The sequence below is a fragment of the Pipistrellus kuhlii genome, unplaced genomic scaffold (genome assembly GCF_014108245.1).
Source record: "Pipistrellus kuhlii isolate mPipKuh1 unplaced genomic scaffold, mPipKuh1.p scaffold_m20_p_7, whole genome shotgun sequence".
NCBI lineage: Eukaryota > Metazoa > Chordata > Mammalia > Chiroptera > Vespertilionidae > Pipistrellus > Pipistrellus kuhlii.
Genome location: NW_023425573.1, coordinates 55,978,510 through 55,998,708, shown reverse-complemented (window position 1 = coordinate 55,998,708; position 20,199 = coordinate 55,978,510). Strand labels below are relative to the sequence as shown.

At 45.9% G+C, this 20,199-nt stretch overlaps 1 protein-coding gene across 3 annotated transcripts in view; it reads left to right on the top strand.

The window, feature by feature from the left end:
- Nucleotides 1-18,792, top strand: part of KIF5C (kinesin family member 5C) — a 150,465-nt gene extending 131,673 nt beyond the window's left edge. The window contains exons 25-27 of one of the 3 annotated variants that reach the window (XM_036421239.2): nucleotides 651-757; nucleotides 12,001-12,007; nucleotides 15,052-18,792. In XM_036421239.2, coding sequence (XP_036277132.1) covers nucleotides 651-757 — 107 coding nt within the window. In that variant the 3' untranslated portion in view covers nucleotides 12,001-12,007; nucleotides 15,052-18,792. Of the gene's footprint in view, nucleotides 1-650; nucleotides 762-12,000; nucleotides 12,008-15,051 lie in introns of all 3 variants that reach the window. The other 2 variants (XM_036421238.2, XM_036421237.2) reach the window with 2 other exon arrangements.
- The last annotated feature ends 1,407 nt before the right edge of the window (nucleotides 18,793-20,199 follow it).

Here is a 20,199-nt window from a genome sequence, read left to right as displayed (position 1 = left end):
GGCATCCTCCCTACATAGGGAAGGAGTGTAGCTGCTGAGTCATGATCCCAGGATGGAGCTGTAGGAATAACGGGTTTTAAGGGCGATCTCTGAGGGCTTTTTAGAAAACTGAGGCATGTGCTGTTATTGCCCATCAGGTTGTGCTGTGCAAAGGTTTTCTATCCTGCACCTTCCTATTTCTAGCTTTCAGGTTATACTTCTGATGAGTGGCTCATTTTTCACCCTTTGTATTTATTGGATTTTATACCCTTAGAAAACCTTCTGAAAACGATGGACCCTCTCCCTAGAAAAGTGATAGCAGGCAGAATTCCACATCCAACTTCAGGGGCTTGAGAGATGTCCTGGGAACTCCTGGGAACCTGTGGGTCAGCCTCAGACCACAACTGAAAGTCCTTTGTTCCTAACTCTCCACAATCTGAATAAAAATATTTGCTACCTAACTTCTTTCTGTCTCCTGAACGCTGGATGTCTTTGGTTAGCTCCCTGCACTCATAGGAGAGCAAACCTGCTAGGGACTCCGGTGGCTGAGAATGGTGATGTTTACAAGAATTCTGCCTTGGTCTTTACCTGTGGCCTGAGGGTATCTGGGCATTGATTGCTCTTTGAGTCCCTTCTGACTGCCTCTTCTCTCCTTTCTCTTGGTGACACAGCCAAGCCTATCCGCCCCGGACACTACCCAGCATCATCTCCAACAGCCGTTCATGCCATCCGAGGGGGAGGAGGCGGCTCATCGAACTCCACTCATTACCAGAAATAGGTAAGTCAGTCCCTGGTGCTGGGTGGCTTCTGTCTGGGGCAGAGCCCTGCCCCCACCTGATTTCCTCCCTTCCTCCCATGTGTGGGTGGACCTGCAGCAGACAGGAGACAGCTCTGTTCCCACAGGCCCTGGGGCTCAGGCATCAGGGACCGAGGCCTATCCTCAACTCAATCTAGTGCCCCGGGGTCTTCCAGCTGGGCCACCTGGCGCCAGGTCCCCGGAGGCAGGCGAGGGTGTGGTGGATGAGTCACAGAAGCTTGCTTTTGTCTGTGGGACTCCCCGCCAGAGCGGGAGCTGGCGTCCAAAAGGGCATTACCTGTTTGTCAACTGCTTTTACCCAGAACAGACAGACATGGGTGATTAAGTCTCAGGAACTGAATGTAAAGTAAGAGCCAGATAATGAAAGTCATATTTTTACAGTTACTATCTGAGCTCAACAAATGGAGTGTTTAAGAATTATGCTAATTTATATCTAGGTGGATCCAGGTCAGCTTTTCCTTTGAGATAGTGGGCTGTAGACTTCTCTTTCCACAACCTACATGCCCAGTATTATTCTACAGCAAAAAAATAAAAAAATAAATAAATAAATAAATAAATAAATAAAAAAAGGGGGGGTGGAGGTGCAGGGGGAAGAAAGGAAATATACTCTGGAAGAGAGAAAAGAGCACAAGCCTGTCCTTTTGTACACGGAGATGGAGAAAAGGGGCTGCCAGTTAGTAGGACAGACAGACAACTGGGTGGCCAGAAAACTGACTTTGAACCAGTAACGTGTGGAGGGAGGAGTTGGCTCCGAATGCTGGCCTTGACCTCTGAGCCCTCTCTGAGGAAGCCAGTGTGCAAGAGGGCGGGTTTGCACAGCAACCTCAGTGATGGCTCCTCAGGAGAGCAGCAGCTCCTCAGCCCTTTGTGCAGCAGGGAAGGACGGTGAACGGCGGGAGGCTGGAGCCCTCACTTGGGAGGCGCAGGCTAAAACTCCCAAGGAGGAAGCTTGGCGCCCCACCCAGGTACCATTCGAGGAGCAGGGCAGCAGCAGCAGGGAAGGCCGAGGCAGCGTGAGCAGGCAGCGTGCCCACCACCATCTGCCGTGTCCGAGAAGGTTGGGTAGGACATGAATTTGGCAATAGCCCATCCCATTCAGATCTGTCCTCCACTTCCAATTGGAAGCAAATAAAACTGGATGTTTTAAAATTGCTTTGTCTGCCATGTGGTCAGTGTCAGGGTTAACAGTGGAAGGGAACGGGAAGGTCAAGTTGGGCTGCTTAGCCCAGAATAGCCTACGGCACTGGTTCTTGAACTCCGGGGGGTGTTGGCATCATCTGGCACCCAGGGACCCAGGCTCGTCCAAGTAGCATAGTGACCTTGGTATTTTCACCCAGGTGTTTTGTTTGCCACCAAAGCTTGAGAACTACTATCCTAAAGTTACTGTGACTTAAATAAGAGGGGAGTTTATTTCCATTACATAAGGAATTTGAAGTGGTCTGTCACAACAGAAAGCTAGCCTCTTAAATTTAGACTTGTTATCCTCAGCAAGTACCTTTCTCCCTTTCTCAGTGTCATCTCAAGGCCACCGAAATGACTGCTACAATTTACGTTCCAAGTGTAGTAAGCAGAAAGGAAGCAGAGACGAGGCAAAAACAGCCTTCCCAGAGTCCCAAACAGTCCTCATGCCCACGTCCCTCTGGTAGGACAGAGGCACACAGCGATGCCTAGCTGCAAGGGAGGCTGGGAAAGGTGGATGTTTAGCTGGGTGCTCACTGCCCCGAATAAGAGCCGTGTTTCTGTGCTGAGGACGGGAAGATGAATGGTTGTGGGCACCCAGCACTCAGCATTGCTGAACACCGAGCGTGCAGCAGAGCTGTGCTGGGTGTGGTACGTGCCTCACCCACTTGAGGTGAGCTTGCAGACAGGTGTCTGTGCTCGGCTCCCAGCAAGAGACTGTGCAGTGCTCACTTCACTAGGGCTGCCCCACGGAGGCCTTCCGGACCCACAGTGTGTGAGGTACGTGCGGCGCATGTTGGCCATTCATTGCCTGGATATCCTCTTCTCACCCTGAAGATTGAAAATCAGTAGGTCAGGGGAGACTTACAAAGTAACAGAATGCCCTCACCCACCAAGGTGATTTGTTTCTTTACTTTAAGTAAAGAAACAAAATTTGTTACTTTAAGTAAAGAAACTAATGAGTGGTTTTGAGGATTTTATCTGAAATTGGACCTTCCTCGACCTCCTTCATACACACGTACATCTCTTATAGCTGGTGCTTTTCTCACCACGGCATGAGCAGGCCTTTTCCCGCTGCCAGGAGGTGGTATAGTTGCGGGTCTGGCCTTGGACTCCTGGTTAGTGTCAGGTCCTCTGCTTCCTTCAAGTTATTTCACCTCAGAGTTGGTGTCCTCTTCTGTGGAGGGGGGAATCCTTTCCCTGGGCTGTCGCCACTGATGTGAGGACTAACTGAGGTCATGCTTCTAAGCTGCTTGGCATGTAACAAGTGCTCAATTAAAGCACCAGCTTCTACCATTCAGGAGCAGTGCAGTTCTGGGTACATGTAGGTAGCTGGTAAATGTTGGTATATAATCTCCTTTATTTCACACAGTTGTTACAAAATAATTTTTAGTCTCTGTAGCAGTGGCTTATAATCACTAAGTGCGGAAGGAAGGCCCATGTCTGAGTAGCCTGTTTGCTGCTATGAGTATTTAAGGATACTATCATTTATATGAAAATCATGAATAAGAACATTGACCTTATTTATTTTTTTAAAAAATATTTTTTTTCATTTCAGAGAGAGGAAGGAAGAGAGAGAGAGAAATATCAATGATGAGAGAGTCATTGATGGGCTGCCTCCCACAACCCCCTCACACTTCTCCTTCATTGGGGATTGAGCCCACAACCCAGGCATGTGCCCTGACTGGGAATTGAACCATGACCTCCTGATTGATGCATCAACAGTTCAACCACTGAGCCACATCAGCTGGGCAAGAACATCGACTATTTTTAAGGAAAGAACATTTGTAAGAAAAGACTAGCATTTGATAGGAGAGGTTAAAAAAAGGATAATATCCAGTGGAGTGGAGAATTATAATTGAAAGTGAGGAAATGCTATGTCATTTTTAAAGAAATCATTGGAAATATGAAATTCGTTGTTTAGATGAGCTCACTTTGCAATGGCCTTTCGGATCCTTGGGATTCTTGCTCTGAAACGTGTGTGGGCTAGGTGGAGTGATTTCACCTGCTGCCTCTCCCCAGCCCTGTGGGGCCAGGACAGCACGTGGATGGCTCTAGGTATCTCTGGGAGTTTCTTCTGCTTCATGTTAGGGTTTAAGAACTAGAATCACAATAAGTATTTTGGCTGATTTTCAAGGTTTCAGAGGAACTGCAGATGTAGAAATCAAAGTATAGAAAACAAAAAACCCCTGGGTAATGCTGGCTTTTATCTGATCAAACTTAGATCTCGGGGATGAGGAACGATCAAAAGCTGGACATGGGCAGTCCATGTGGCAAGTTAAGGACATGGGACATGGCCAGATGTGGATTCCAAGTCTGGCCCTGACTTTACTCCCATGTGACATTGAGGCTGATTTTTTTTTTCAGCCTCAGTTTCCTCATCCAAAGAATGGGAACGGGCATAGAGAGCCTGCTCTGTTCTTGGCTTAACACTGAGTGAGACACAGAGGGCTCCGTGTGTGTGTAGTGATATGCTTTTTTGGGGACACACAGCACATAAACAACGGAACTTCAATAGTGGTTATTGCACTGAAGAAAGTAAGGAACAGGGTAATAGCATAGAGATGGAGGATGCTTATGTAGAAAGAGGGGCTGGCATTTGAGCTGAGAACTGAACGATGAAAAGCCAGCCACCCCGTGGCCTGGGGCAGAGCGACACAGACACTAGTGGAAGGTGGGGAGACGGCATATCTGAGGAGCCAAGGAGGGCTGATCGAGCTAACGCCCAGAGAACAGTGGAGACCACGTTCATTCGGGCTGTTGGGAAGGGAGGTGGGGACGGGATAAAGGAGGCTTTGAGGCTCCGGTGAGCAGTTTAGAGTGGAATCTAGGTGTGCGGGGCTTTGGGATGGAAATGGTGGGACCTGGTTCATGACAGGAAAGGGCTGCCATGCGCTGGGCTGCGGAGAAAGGATGAGGCCTGAGAGTAAGAGTGGACTTTCCTAGTGGCTGCTGTCCACTTGGAAGGAGATAGCGTTGAGCCAACATGGTGGCAGCAAGTGCTTAGAGTCAGCCCATGTGTGAGAGCTGAGGGGGAGGAGAGAGGACTGTATGGTGGAACTCAAAAGTGGTTCCTAGGTTTGGGCTCTAGCAACCAGGTGACTGTTACCTTTAGCATGACTGGGGACATTGGGTGATCAGCAGTTTTTGTGGAAAAACTGAAAGTTTGGCTTTTATCATCCTGGTTAGAGATGCCACTTAGACATCAACCCAGCTCACCAACCACGAGGGTGTGTTGAGTAGGCTGCTGGATTGGTGAGTCTGCAGTGAGGAGAAAAGTCAGGGTTGAGATGGTGGAGATTGTGTGTAAAGCAGTGGGTCTGGAGGAGGCAACTGGGAGGAGGTAACAGAGGGCCGGGGGAGTTAGGCCCCGGGACCTGTGAGAAAAGGTAGGTGGCACCGCCAAAGGGGTCAGAGAAGGAGAATGTGACACCCCGTTTTTAGAAAAAGGGGGTCAGGTGTGTCAAAGGCCGCTCAGAGCTGGAGGAAGATGACGACGGAGACTGGATGGTTGGTAAAAGTCAGAGGGAGGTGACCTTGAGCTGCTCAGCAGAGGGGGATGTGGCCCAATTAGCTTGGACTTCAGAGGGGGGTGGTGGGGAGTCCAGTCATCAACTGCACCAGCTTCAAGTTTTACTTTTCATTTTCTAAAATACATTTTTATTGATTTCAGAGAGGAAGGGAGAGAGAGAAAAGCATCAGTGATGAGAATCATTGACCAGCTGCCTCCTGCACGCCCCACACTGGGGATTGAGCCCAAAATTCCGGCATGTGTCCTGACCTGGAATCCTACCAGGACCTCCTGGTTCATAGGTCAATGCTTAACCACTGAGCCACGCTGGCCAGGCAAGTTTTATTTGAATGGGCAGAGGAATGGAGGACTTGGAGTTAAGAGGGGGTTTGCATTTCTTTTTTTTTTTTTTTTTTTTTTTTTTTTTTTTTAATAAGTTTTTATTGTTCATATTATTACAAATGTTCCTTTCCCCCCCCCCCCCACCACCATTGCTCTCCTCCACCAGGTTCCCACCCCGCCCTCTGCCCTTTCCCCTCTCCCCATTGTCCTCATCCATAGGTGCACAGTTTATGTTCAGTCTCTTCCCACGCCCCCCTCTCCCCTTTACCCCAAGAATCGTCGGTTCACTCCCCTTCCATACCTCTGATTCTATTATATTCAACAGTTAATATTGTTCATCAGATTTTTTTAATTTCCTTGGTTTTTAGATTCACTTGTTGATAGTTATGTATTTGTTGTTCATAATTTTTATCTTTGTTTACTTTCTCTTCTGAAAGAACCCCCTTCAGCAATTCATATAATTCTGGTTTGGTGGTGATGAACTCCTTTAGCTTTTTTTTTATTAGTGAAGCTCTTTATCTGGCCTTCGATTCTGAGTGATAGCTTTGCTGGGTAGATTATTTTTGGCTGTAGGTTCTTGCTATTCATCACCTTGAATATTTCTTGCCATTCCCTTCTGGCCTGCATGGTTTCTGTTGAGAAGTCAGCTGACAATCGTATAGGTGCTCCTTTGTAGGTTACTACCTTCTTTGCTCTTGCTTCTTTTAATATTCTCTCTTTGTCTTTTGCTCTTGGAATTTTAATAATGATGTGTCTCGGTGTGGTCCTCTTTGGATTCCTTTTGTTTGGAGTTCTGTGCGCTTCCTGGACTTGTAAGTCTAATTCTTTCACCAGGTAGGGGAAGTTTTCTGTCACTATTTCTTTCAGTATGTTTTCGATATCTTGCTCTCTCTCATCTTCTGGGACCCCCATAATTCTGATGTTGGTTCGCTTGAAGTTGTCCCAGAGGTTTCTTACATTATCTTCAATTTTCTGGATTCTCTTGCCTTCTAGCTTCTGTGGAGGAGTGTCTTCTGGTTCTTTATGTTCCAAATCTTTGACTTGATTCTTGCGATCTTCCCTTCTGTTTTGAGGACTCAGTAAAATATTTTTTATTTCAGACAATGTATTCTTTATTTCTTGTTGATCCCTTATCATTTCTTGTTGACTCCTTATTAATTCTAGTTGATCTCTTATCATATCCTCATAGGCCTTATCCATCTTTTCTAGGAAATTCTTGAAAAACCTTATAAGCGTAGATTTGAACTCTATATCCAGACGCTTTTTGTCCTCCATTTCTTTCGTTTGTGATCTATTTTGTTGTCGCATTTCGCAGTTACAGATGGGACGGGGTTTCAGGGTGGAGCCTGCAGCTTTGGCTTGTCAGCCCCGCCCTGTGCGGGTCCTTCAGTGCTCGCTGCTGCCGGCGCCTCTGAGAGAAAGGTGCCCTCGATTTTCGCCCGCTGCCAAACAGTCTATGCTCTCCCCTAATGAGCCCGGTATTGGGGTTCAGTTCAGTTGGAAGTGGAGTTGGAGGTGGCGTTCAGAGCAGTCTGGAGCCCAGGTCTCCTTCCCGTCAGGGCAATCTCGCGGCACAGCCGATCGTCCCTTCTCTGTGCACAGTGTGCACGCCTCCGGGACCTCCTTTCGTCTCTCCCCGGGGTTCCGCCTTACAGCCCGGCTCCCTACGGCTGAGCCTGAGTCCCTGGGGTCTGGCCCAGAACCGGGTTCAGAGCAGTTGGGGGCCCAGCACAGTCGGAGCTTTTCTCTCCTTTCCGCTCGGGAACGCCCGCCAGGCACTCGGCCTCCCTCCTCTCTGGCTCCGTCCTCTCCGCGCACCACGTCTCCGTACCTTGGGCTTTTCCAGCTCCTCCGCGCCTCCTTCTGGTTTTCTCCTTGCTTCTCGCTGTAGAATTTCCAGTCAGTCAACCTTCCTGTAGTTCTGGGCAATGTCCGTTTTATATTTTAGTTGTATTTTATTGAAATTGTTGTGTGCGGCTGCGGCTAGGTGTTCACCTGGGCGCAGCCATCTTGGATCCTCTGTACCACCTGCATTTCTTTTTTTTAAAGATGGGAGCTATTACAGCTTATCTGTATGTGGATGGTGTTGATCCAGCTGAGAGGGGACATGGACAATGTAGGAGAATTACAGGTACAGAGTATTGGGTTCAGATCAGAGTGACACGCACCCAGGGTGCTGGATAAAGCCCACAGGGAGGTAAAAGGGCCCTCTGTTGTTGCAGGTAAGCCATGAGCTGCAAGCTGGAGAAGAGGTGGGAGATAGGCCTGTCAGGCTTTATTCGAGGCCCCACATTAATGAGGCAGCCCTTGAATACTTGTCTAGCTCCCTGGTTCTGAGGGCCCTGGAGTGAGTTGTCTTCCTTTCCTGGCCATGCTTTAGCTAGCCTGTGGGCACTTGTTCAAATGTGTCCACCAGGTGGCGCCAGTGGGGCATTGCTGAAACCACTTTTCTGAAAGATTTTTGTGGCAGAATGGTGTTCTTTCAGTTTTTCTATATTTGGACCATTATTTCTCAAACTTGAATAGTAAATATAGAGTACTTTTAAAGAACTAAAATTCTCACATAGCCCCTAGAGTTTTACTTTAGTACACCATGTAAATATTTGAAAATTTAAAGCACTATACACTCTCTATACTTACAGATCTTACACATCTGTCAAGTCAAAACAAATTTAGAAGTTATATTAAAATGAAACCACAAATCAAAACTCTCCATCACCAATGTTAATATAACTGAAAGAAAGCCGATCCTGCTGAGCGTGAAGAGCCAGGTGCAGCGCGGTGACTTTTAGCCTGGCACGCCTGCACTGCTTCCGTGTGTCATGATGTGACCCAACTCTCCCACCCCCTTTCACTGTTAAAGCCACCGCAGAATCAGAGCATGCCTGCAGGGCATTCTGTCTTCCGGGGCTGGAACACATCGTTTTCCCACAGAGTGCCGCTCTCCCCCTTTAGATGAAGACAGTTGAAGCAGTGAGGAGTAGCACCCACTTGGGCAGAGCAGAGGGCGAGTGTGGGCTTGCACAGGGTGCCAGCCACAAGGCAGTCGGTGGGGCCATCTGCAGTAGCACACAGCGATGCTTCAGATTTCTGTGTTAAGAAAAACACAGAAGTGAAAAATATTGTAAAATTAACCAAAGACCCAGGGTGCCTCTTACGGTGCTGATAGAGGAAGAGCCTGATTTGAGGACTGCATTTTTATTAAAACCATACATATGAAGTCTAGAAACATGTCCTATTTAATAAAGTTTTGATAAACTTTTATCAACATTTATTTGATAAAATCACAGCAGTAGAGTCAGAAGGGACCTATTGGGGCTCTTCTAGGACATTAGAAGAAGCAATTCACATTTGTAGACGGTGTTTTTCATGTTTTGAGGCATAAAGAAAACAGCCCTGGAAAAGGGCTTCTGCAGTTTATGGCAAAGCCACCCAGGGGGCATGACTCTGAAGGGCCATCGGAGGATCCTGGGTGTGCCGCTATGACCCATGTCTCTGATTTGTGTGCCTTTCCCAGGACCCAGGACAGTCTCTACAGGTTGCTCTGTCTGCTTCAGGTGTCACTGCTTCAGGCCTTTATTATGAACTAATGGCCCAGTTCATGGATTAGTAGTGCACATTGAAAGGAAATTAATTAGAAGAAATATTTTAATATCATTATCTGCCCTTTCTTTATAATAGAATTGTCAACTAAATTCATGATTGACAATGACAGATGGGAACATGTGTGTGATTGGCACCAGTGAGAACTTTATATGTATCATGCATGTGGGAGTAACTTAGCCTTTTATATATATAGAACTAGAGGCCCAGTGCACGAAACCCATGCACTGGTAGAGTCCCTAGCAGCTGCCAGCCGCTGTCTGGGGCCTCCCTTCCTTCCCCCAGTCGGCTCTGCCCGCTGTCAAACTCCTAGATGAACTCCCAGTCAAGGGGACAATTAACATACTACGCTTTTATTATACAGTAGGTCCTTGGGTTACCTCGGAGATCTGTTCCTATGGTGTGACGTAACTCAATATTTGCTGTAAGTTGGAACCCACTCATAAGCACCTACATCACTCACATGGAGCACATACACAGCAATAATGAAGAGAAACAGTAAAAAGAAAAAATTAAAAGAAAATTAACAATTCCTGATCTTTATTGTGGTAAATAAATAATAAAAACATAAAGCACATATGTACATACATTGAAATGACTGAACTTTTTTTTTTTTATAAATAAATGGGAGATGGCGACTCAACTACAAAACAATGTATATCGAGTCCGACGTAACCTGGGGACTGTATAGGATATACTTGCTTAATTAGACCTGCTTTCTGAGTTAGCTAAACTTTTTCCGCCCAGTGAAGCACCCCAACTCCTCTTTTAGGTAATTGTGAGCAACATAGCAGAAAATATCAACATGAAACAGATTATTATTGTAGCTCATTCAGGGAGAACAAAGGGTAAAATATTTAACTGCAGCAGAGATTGACTATTTTCTGCGCAGTGAGAAAACCTGAAGTAATTTTCAAGGTCCACCATTTCTTTTCCTTTGGGTCAAGTTTCCAAGCTTTTTAAATCTCTGTTTTCTGGCTAACGAAAAAAAAAATAGGATTCCAAAGAGTCTCCTATCTACCTACTCCAGGACTTCTGTGAGGATCAAATGAGATGAGGCACGGGAAAATGCTTCACAGACATTTGGTTAAAGTGTAAAATGTTTGCACCTGGTTATAAAGCAAGTCATGTTCCTGGTCTGAAGAAACTACAAGGAGGCTAGTTGCTAGGGAGAGGAAGCTAGGTGTTGCTGCATGACGTCATTATCTGATGCCCACAGCCACCATTTCTGGGCTGGATAGGGCTGGGCTGTGGGCATTTTGTGCCATGGGGTCTTGACAGCTTCAGCTGCGATTTGGTGGGCTGTCACTCCTGGGTGGTGGCAGGGCCTGTGTCCCACTTGTGGGAAGTTGAGGATTTCTTTGTTGACGCCAGGTCTGTGGTGCTGTTTCTCTATAAATGGCCAGTGTGTGTCACGGCAGCTCCTGCATTGAGCATCTGCCCCCTGGTTGTCAGTGCATGTCATAGTGACCGGTTGGACAGTCAGACACTTAGCATATTAGCCTTTTATGTATATAGATATAGATATACGTTTTTGTTAATAAAAGTAATGTCTTTAACTTCTTACATGATGGGATGAAGCAGACACATAGCAAAGATCTGTGGGCTTTTCTGCCCCACCAAGGGCCTGAGATCCTGATATGTTACTACTATTAACATAAATGCCATTTTTAAAAAAATATATTTTATTGATTTTTTACAGAGAGGAAGGGAGAAAGATAGAGAGCTAGAAACATCGACCAGCTGCCTCCTGCACACCCCTTTCCAGGGATGTGCCCGCAACCAATGTACATGCCCCCGACTGGGATCGAACCCGGGACCTTTCAGTCCACAGACCGATGCTCTACCACTGAGCCAAACCAGTTTCGGCATAAATGCCATTTTTTATGAAAAATAATTATTTTCTAAAACAAAAAACTCAGCAGAATGGCATTGTTTTACATGTTTTACAAATCTCTACAATTTGGCTTAAGAAATGGCAGCTGAGTGCTCCTGTCTGCTGCAGTGTTGTTTTGGTTGAATTACATGAAGAAAACGCAGCCTTGTCACTGCTGACAAGATCCTTGGCCATTTAACAAATAAGAAAACTATGACCTAGGAGAATTTTGCTCATAGTCCTGTCCTCACAGGTTTGCTTTGGATACTGAATGAGATGGAGTGAAGGAAAAGGGGAAGTCTCAGAGTCCCTGGCACAGGCTACCCCCCACAACATGAGCCAGTGTTTGGCTGTGGGACCGGCCTGGCGAGAACAGAGGAGGCAGGACTGTGGGAGGAGGACAGAAGTAGCTCAGGGTCACTGCTGCTGTGCGTGAGTTTGGCGCTGCAGATTCGGAGGCCTCAGGAGGACCCGGGGAGGGAAGTCCTTGTTTCATCCACAGGGCGGTGGGCTGCTCCATTTGAAATCTTCCCAATGCTGTGCTTCTCAGTTCTAAAGTCAGAGCAACTGAAATTGTTCCTCCCAGCAGATTGCACTAGTGCTCCTGTGGAATAAATCCACTTCTATTCAGTCCTGATACAGAAAGTACGATCAGTAATTCTTATAATGTGGGGTCGAATTGCAAAAAGGCAGAAGAGAAGTTAAGACTATGTACTGTTTGGATTAAGCGTAAATCCACTGCAAGCAATTGCAAAAGTCGAAGTGGGGGGGGGGGGGTTGTCTCTAAATACTATTGCAAAATCCTTATATAATTAGCTTCTCTCAGCCTTCCCCACCTCTTCTAAAGGAGGTGGTTTCACTTCCTTCTAAATCTAGTCACATGTTGCCATTCTGAATCACCATCTCTAGTTTGGCAGAGACCCAGGGACAGTCCACTCTGGTCACTTGGTCCAGTATGCTGCTATGAATGAATGAGTGAATGAATAAATGCATGCATGTAAGTGGATGATGATCTAAACCATTTCAGAGAGTTGGCAGAACAGGGTTTTAAGTGGCCTTAGGGTTCACCGGCCTGCCGTAATGGCCCCTCTTTGATGACAACAGTCAGAAACACCTTCCCGAGACTAACTGTTTACCTTTGTAAATTTTATCCATTTTTCTCCTAAGTTTACCTGAGGAGATGAGCATCCAGCTCGTTGGGAGAAGATGGGAGTATCCTCCCTGAGGGTTTCTTCCTTGGGCCGGAAAGGCCGCCTAAAGAGCTGTAACTCAGGGTGAAGGGTGGCCTCTTCCTAATAAAGGGCCTTGCATTGGTTGAGGTCCTGTGTTTCCCTCCAGGCAGCCCGTCACAAGCTCAGTTCTCCCTCTCGCCCTCCTGGAGGTGATTGAACTGAGCAGGTCGGGCCTCCTTTGTGGCCCCCCGTTTCTTCTGAGCTATTAGCCCAACGTGCTGAATCTTGCACATGGTGGGGAGTGGGGAGCCTCATGAAAGGCCTTCCAGAGGAAGCCATGCCCCTTCATGGTCTGCTGCAGTTACTGAGGCGCCCCGTTGAGTCTCCGTGTCTAACGTTTGGCTCTGTCAACATGGCTTGCCTGCCATCGTCACGTTAAGCCATAATCCTACAATTGGAGGTATGTGCTCATTACCTCCCTGCCTCCAGGCTTGCAGGAAGACCATCTCATGTGGTTCTGGGATAGTGTGGGAGAAAGGAACTAGGAGGGTGGCTGGGTGGGGGTGGGGGAGATGGGGCTTTCAGCGTGGTGCTCAGAAAGCATGGCTGGGCTACTGGGTTTCAGCTCCATGGATTTAAGTGACAACTATGGCCATGCTTTCAAAGGTTCCCATTTCTGGGCCTAACATGAACAAGTATACATCTCAGCAGAAAGGTTAGCCATTGAAGGTGCTCTTCCTAAGAAAAACCTCTTTCTGTGATTCTAAACACGGTGTGAGCATTACCCTACAAGGCTGTTCAAACCACTTTTAATTGAAAGCTTAATAATCATTATGATTATACTGTTGGAGCAAGAGAGGTACTTAACAGATAAGCTCCCCAGGTGTCTGTGAGGAGGTGATCTTCTTAAAAGGAATCTGTGTTCTCTCTCTCTCTCTCTCCTTCTCTCTCTCTCTCCTCTCTCTTCTTTTCTCTCCTCCTCTTCTTCTCTCCTCTTCTTCTTCTTCTTCTTCTTCTTCTTCTTCTTCTTCTTCTTCCTCCTCCTCCTCCTCCTCCTCCTCCTCCTCCTCTCCTCCTCCTCCTTCTCCTCCTCCTTCTTCTTCTTCTTCTCTTCTTCTTTCTCTCTCTCTCTCTCTCTCTCTCTCTCTCTCTCTCTCTCTCTCTCTCTCTCTCTCTTCTTCCTATTTAGTTTTTGTTCTATATTTCTTGAAGGTTTTTTTCTCTCTCTCTGCATTTTGATCTTATCTGCTTTTATAATCCCTTTCCGTGCCTTGATTCTTTCTCTTATTTATAATTTATATCCTGCTTATTTATACAAAATATGGGAGGTTGCTTACATTAGTATAAATCAGGAGAGAGGGGAGAAAGGTTAGAGAAGAAGCGAGCATTATCGCAGGAATCTGAGATAGTTATCACAGTTGAGCCAGGAATTCGGTTATCAGCCTTCTAGAGGCAAAAACAGAAAGCAGTATTTGTTAGGCTGTGGAGTTCTATTTAAACCTTTCCCCCCTTCTACACAATTTCCATTTGCTTTTGCTCTTGCTTATCCTAAGAGCAGTTGGGTTTCCTTAGTGTCTCGTATTTCCTGTGCCAGGTAATCCCCACAGGGAGGAGGCTCCCATCCCTCTCTCTTCCCTCTCAACCCTCCCAACAACCTCCACGAGTTCTGCCCAAAACTCACAGGCAAGATGACAGATAGTCCTGGCTCCCAGCCTGAGTGAGGAAGCTGACCTTTCCGTTTCTTCGTGAAAGCTGAGCTCACTGGCGTTGGCGCAAAGGGCTCTGGGTCGGGACCAGCCCAGGCTCTCATCCTGGAGACCTGACGAGCATCTGTGTGGTGGCCAGTGGAGGGAAAATCACAGGGTGCTCCACTGAGCCACCCTCATCCCAGGCAGGCAGAGCACCCTCGCAGGGCTGGGAACCTCTGTCTCGGCCAGAGAGCCTGAGGCTGGGGCTGTGTCTGACCTGCTTGGGATCCCCGGTGGTGGCAGGTGAGGAGTGGTGTGTGAGTTCCCCTGGGAATGAGAAAGTGAGTGCATCCTGTTTCTCTGAATATCTGCAGTTTCAGTAGAAGTGACTTTTAGAAGAGGATGTTTGAGGGCTACATACTTACATCCAGAGCAGTACGTAGGAGGCCGTGCTGTCCAAGCCATTGGCCACGCGTGACTGAGCACCTGCAATGTGGTCACGTCCACACGGAGGTGTGCTGTAAGGGTCAGGTACACAGAGGATTGCAAACCCTGGGAGGAGGACTGAAATATCTTCAGTGATATATCGTCATGTGCAACATCTCAACGTGGAATGCTGCTTACCCATTGATTGAAAGGATAATATAGTGAATGTATTGGGTTAAAGGAAATCTTACATAGTTAAAATTAATTTTACCCGTTTCTCTTTACTTTTTAATGTGGCCACTTGAAAATTTAAAATTGGGTGGCTCACATGGTATTTTTATTAGACATCTCTGGTCGATATGTCTAGAATTACAAACTTTCGTTTTCTTTTTGCTGAGGAGTGAATTTCCATTGTGTCTTCTAACACCTGTGTTCTCTCTTTTGTTCTCTTTCAACAGATCTGACTCTCCACGTAGCATGTCAAGGACGAAATTAATCACCAATTCCTCTCCCCCACCCCCTCCTACACACTTTTCTTTCCCACTTGCTTACCCAGCCATCTGCAGTGCACCCGTTTCAGGTGTTTGAGCTGTGTAGAAGTTCTGTGTGCAGACGTGTGCTCGGACCACTCTCTTCCTGAGAAACCTGAAGGAGTGATTACAGAAGACCCACTCACTCCCGGGAACCACCACTTCGGACTCCGCCTTGGGCCTCGGGCGGTCTCTGGGCAGCCCCTGCGCTGTCCAGCAAACGCCCTAACTTGCCTTTGGGGGGGGGGGTTTCCAGGGGGACAACCAAGTGCCGTGGAGGCAGGTGATCACGCTTTGCTGAAACTGTCTGGTTTCCTGTAAAATAGACACTTTATAATTTTAGAGAACAAAGTGCTGCTACAGTGTTCAAAATTTTCATTCTGAATACTTTTCCAAAAACAGATTACTCCTAGGAAGCCTTTTGAATATCCTGGTCACATCTTTGGATCTGTAAAGTACGCCTTTTAGTATGACATTCGTTAAAATGCAAAGCAAATTTCTTCAAGGCAGAAAAACAATCTGACAGCAGCAATGTAGAATTTGTTCACTCAAACACAGCTCTGCGAACATGAAAAATCATACAGTTCACCTCTGAGCTGTTTGCTATTGAACCTGCAACGACGAGTCTCAGCCAGCCCTACAGCATTGCTGGAAATGCCGCAGAGTTGGATGAGTGGAAGTGGGGTTGCCCCCTTCGCCCTGATCGCCTGGAGTGGCATCTGGATGGCCTCTTTCTCTTGGGAGCCATCTGGAGTCTCAAGGGGGTATTGCTGCCGAAATCCAGGATCATTCCAGCAATTGAAAGAGGAAGCCCTGGGGAGAAAGTAATGGACAAATTTTTGTGCCTATGAATAAGTTGCCATGAATAAGTTATTTAGCTCATCATTCTGACTATTTGGGTCCTCTTTTTGGCATCAAATACAGGTTTTATCTTCTTAGGCAGAATCAGAAGAAATCAATATGGATGGATTTTTAAAAAAATATTTACCTGTTGCTATATTCAAATATATGAATCTAAACTGAATCAACTCCCCATGGTGTACATATGAAAACGATTGATTTCCAAGTAGTGAAGTTTTTCAGGGAAAATGACAAAGATTCAATTAAGTTGTTCTGTGCTGCTACTGTTTTGACAGATTTGAGGATAAGTCCATGACAACCAAACCAAACTCTTCACCGGTCCTCCTACTACTGTGCCCGCCCAGAAGGAGCAAGCTGGCACTGCCCCCTGCTGTCACCGTTTGGCTTTCTAGTGGCTGTGTGGACAGAACATTGTTCAAGGTGCATGTGCGTGCGTGCGGGGGGTGTGTGTGTGTGTGTGTGGGTGTGTGTGTGTGTGTGTGGGTGTGTGTGTGTGTGTGTGTGTGAGAGAGAGAGAGAGAGAGAGAGAGAGAGAGAGAGAGAGAGAGAGAGAAAGAGAGAGAGAAGAAAGCACTAAGGACTGAATTAACCTCCAAAATCTTGTATAAAATTTCCTAACAAAGCAAAGCTGCTTTATTTAATTTATTTGCTAAATGTTGCTTTTTGTTTGGGTATGTTTTATTTTGAGGGCAAGAGGAGTAAGGAGAGAAGAGGATGAATTCTACCTGAAGTATTTATTTGAAAAAGATGACAATTTTGCATTTTAAAAATTCTTCTGTTTGATTTTCTTATGTGGTTGCCAGCACTCATGCAGTATAAATTGCCCAGTTGCCGTTTGCAATCTGATAGAAGGGTCCTTGTAGGACAGGTTCTGTAGCCCTTACCAGGTGATAACATGCCGGATTTATAACCTTGTCTCTGATTTTAGACGCTAAAACATTGGTCTTTGGGAAGATTACCAGTTACTAATGGTCATACCATGATTGTCTATGATGCAACTGTATTACTTTGTGTTTGGAAATTGAACCAAGGTCAATAATTTCTTTTTGGCTCTCTTGTTAATAGATTATTTTGGATTTTTTCCAAGGTGATTTTTTTCCCTGGGTACCCCTTTTTTACTTCTAAAGAATTGCATGGCCCTTTCATGTTTCAAAAAAGCAGTCACTTGTAGTTCCGTATTTCTTGATCTCCACAAGGGACTCACAGAATTCACTTTACTTTTATTCACAGAGAAAGTTGGCTTTGATGTCTCTTAAAGATACTTCTGCTAGTTGCTGATCAGCCAGTCAGTTCACCTAGCTTTGATCTTTATAGGACCTCAAAACTAAGTTTCCTCACTGTGACTAATAGACAGATTATTGGAATGGATAATACAGTACGTTCAAGTGGATTCCTAATATTACTCTGTGTAATAAGCTAATTTTGAGATCATATATTCTATACGCCAATTGTTTAGAAGGCCACATGTATGCAACTTTAATTTTTTTAGACTATTGCTCCATTACACTTGGATTCTAAATGTAAAAAGCCACATTTCTGAAGGCCAAGCCTATGGTTGTATATTGGTTGTATGCTGCTCTTTGCTAGCATGTGTGTGTTTGTGTATAAGTGGTGTGTTTGTGTGGTGTGTGGATGTGTGTGTGTGTGTGTGTGTGTGCATATATGTGCACATGTGCTTTTCTTCTCTAAATAATTTTATATTTCATGCTACTTCTTGAATGTTTACTTTGATTCTTGAAGGGAATACAGATAAACTACCTGCAGGATAGTAGATTGTTAATTTAGAGGAATGCTGTTGGGGATATCAGATATATAGTTGGAGACTAAACTATATTAATGCCAAATGTGTTCTGGTCACTTACCAGGAACTTCTGTACAAACGCATCATTTCTTTAAACAGTGTACAGTTGGCTTTTGTTGAATGGCGAGTGGTAAGAACATTAAGTGTAGATTAAGGGGTTTAAAGGAAATAGTATCATATGATTAAATTAGGATTCATAGAAATATCGGGATAAATGGAGAAATAAGAATGTCTGTCTAGAACGTAGCATCTAATGTATTTTGAAGCCCTAAATTTGAAGAACTTGATACTCCTGTCCAAGGCCAGACCAAGCCGTCAGCAGGACTCCTGAAGGAGCTGTGGATTCCCCTTTCCTGCAGGAGTAACTGAATCAAATCAAAGCTCTCACAGTCCCCCCTTTGCGGTGCCTGTTTTTAGCAGCGCAGAAGACATATTGGGGGAGTTTTTCATTGGCAAGGAGGGCGGCATTTTCTCTTCATTGTCTCACCCTGCATATCTTCAACAAGTTGAGGGAACCATCATAGACTACAACAGCTTCTTTTAACATTCAACTTAGACTTTTTAGAAGTATTGGGCAAGGGCCAGGAAGCACTGCTCTATGGAGTCCGACTGTACATGACAGGTTGTGTATCCGTTGTAACTACTTTCCATTGGGTGTGGAGGTGAGGGGAGGGCATCTGTAGAATTATTCATGTCTAGTTTGTACAGTGTGTCATGTGTACTGCAGATGTATGATTGCTGGGCTCTGTGTATCTGTACAGTAGCTTTCATTTTAAAAATTGTGGGCAAACTTGGTGATTTGGAGGGAAGAATGCATTTATATCAAGTAACGATCTGTAATATAATACATGTAACAAAAAAAATCTGGTAGTAACCCTCCTCTGGCCCGTGGAAAATTTGGGTATCTTCTGGGTTCTAAAATGAAGACGTATGGATACTCTGGCAGACTGCATGTTGTATAATTTGAAAAATACTAAAAGTGGAAAATAAACTTGACTTAAACTTTGGCTGGTCTGTTTTTCCTGATTTGAGTCCAAGGCCAACGTTTTTGTGAGCCATTTTCTGGCTTCAGAGGAATTCATTTCAGTGAGCTGGAGCTCACATTCAGCGCATGGCCAACGTCAACCTTGGCCTTTTTGCCTTTTGCTTAGACTGAATGTCTGGTTCTAATTCTTTTTTTTTTTAATTGTAAAACCAAGAAACCTGACACTTGTCCTTTCAGCACTCAAACGATAGCGACTGATATAAGTAAATGTGTTAACTTCGGGTTAAAATTCAGTAGACACACCAGTGTCTTAGCCAAACATCTTGCCCGAGAAGGGCACTTATTATAATAATATGTCTTGGAGCCTTGGCATTTTTCAGCTAATGCAGTGGAGTGCTGCCTATGTTGGAAGATTCCTGGCATCTTTGGAGATGGTGGGTGTTTGTATTTCTGTTTAACCTACTGATTATCAGCATTCATGTGCAGCGCTGAAAACTCTAGGGGATGCTGGGAGCCTTTGGAAAAAGAGCAAAAGGCAGGGCACAGGATTATGTTTACCTGCTCTCTGCAAGGGGACTTCCCCACCTCGGGTGTCTGAGTCACAGGGTTTCATGTATGGAAAACACCCTCATTCTCGTTCTTGATTTGGTTACTGTTGCATGCAAGGCAGGCAGTATACTGCTTCACCAATTGCAGTGGGAAGGATGGTGCCTGGTGAACATTTTATAAGTGGAATTGAGGGCGATGCACATCATGTGCTTTTCTGATGTTTTCTCCATCTTTCTAGAAACGGTTGTTTCCCAAAGCACTTGGAAGGGGCGGTTTCCAGATACCAAATCGTTAAAGGGACTTACATAGTAAAACTACAAATGGGATGGGTGAGTTTTTAGGCCCAAGCCTGTGTATTTAAAATGGGAAGACAGTCCTCGGCAAGAACCCAGTTACAAGGCAGATTTCAGTGTTGATGGGAAATGCCACAGTCTCCGGAGCTGCAGGCTTGTGCTGCTCCCGGAGCTCCATCAGCCGCTCTGCACCGCGCGGGGCTGGGGCCGGGGCTGGGGCCGGGGCCGGGGCCGGGGCTGCACCTCGGAAGTACAGGGCTGGGGCCTCTGGGAGAATGTGGAGCTGGAGCTGTAATCTGCCAAGGCAATTACCGGTGACATGTGCATTGGCAGGTTTAATGCTAGCCCTTGTGACAGGTTTCATCTTGTGATGTGTCTTATGTACATAATAACACAACAGGAGGAGGAGGAGGAATCCCTCAGGTGACACATCAGATGAAAATGTGGGCTCCCTTGGCAAAAGGCACCCTGAGCCACGGGACTTTTACTCTCCATTTGGCACAGGAAGCACCATCTTTTGTGCGGTTCGTCGGGCTCAGAAAAACAGGAGACTTGCAGGTCACCGCAGAGCTTCTGTGTGGGAGCTC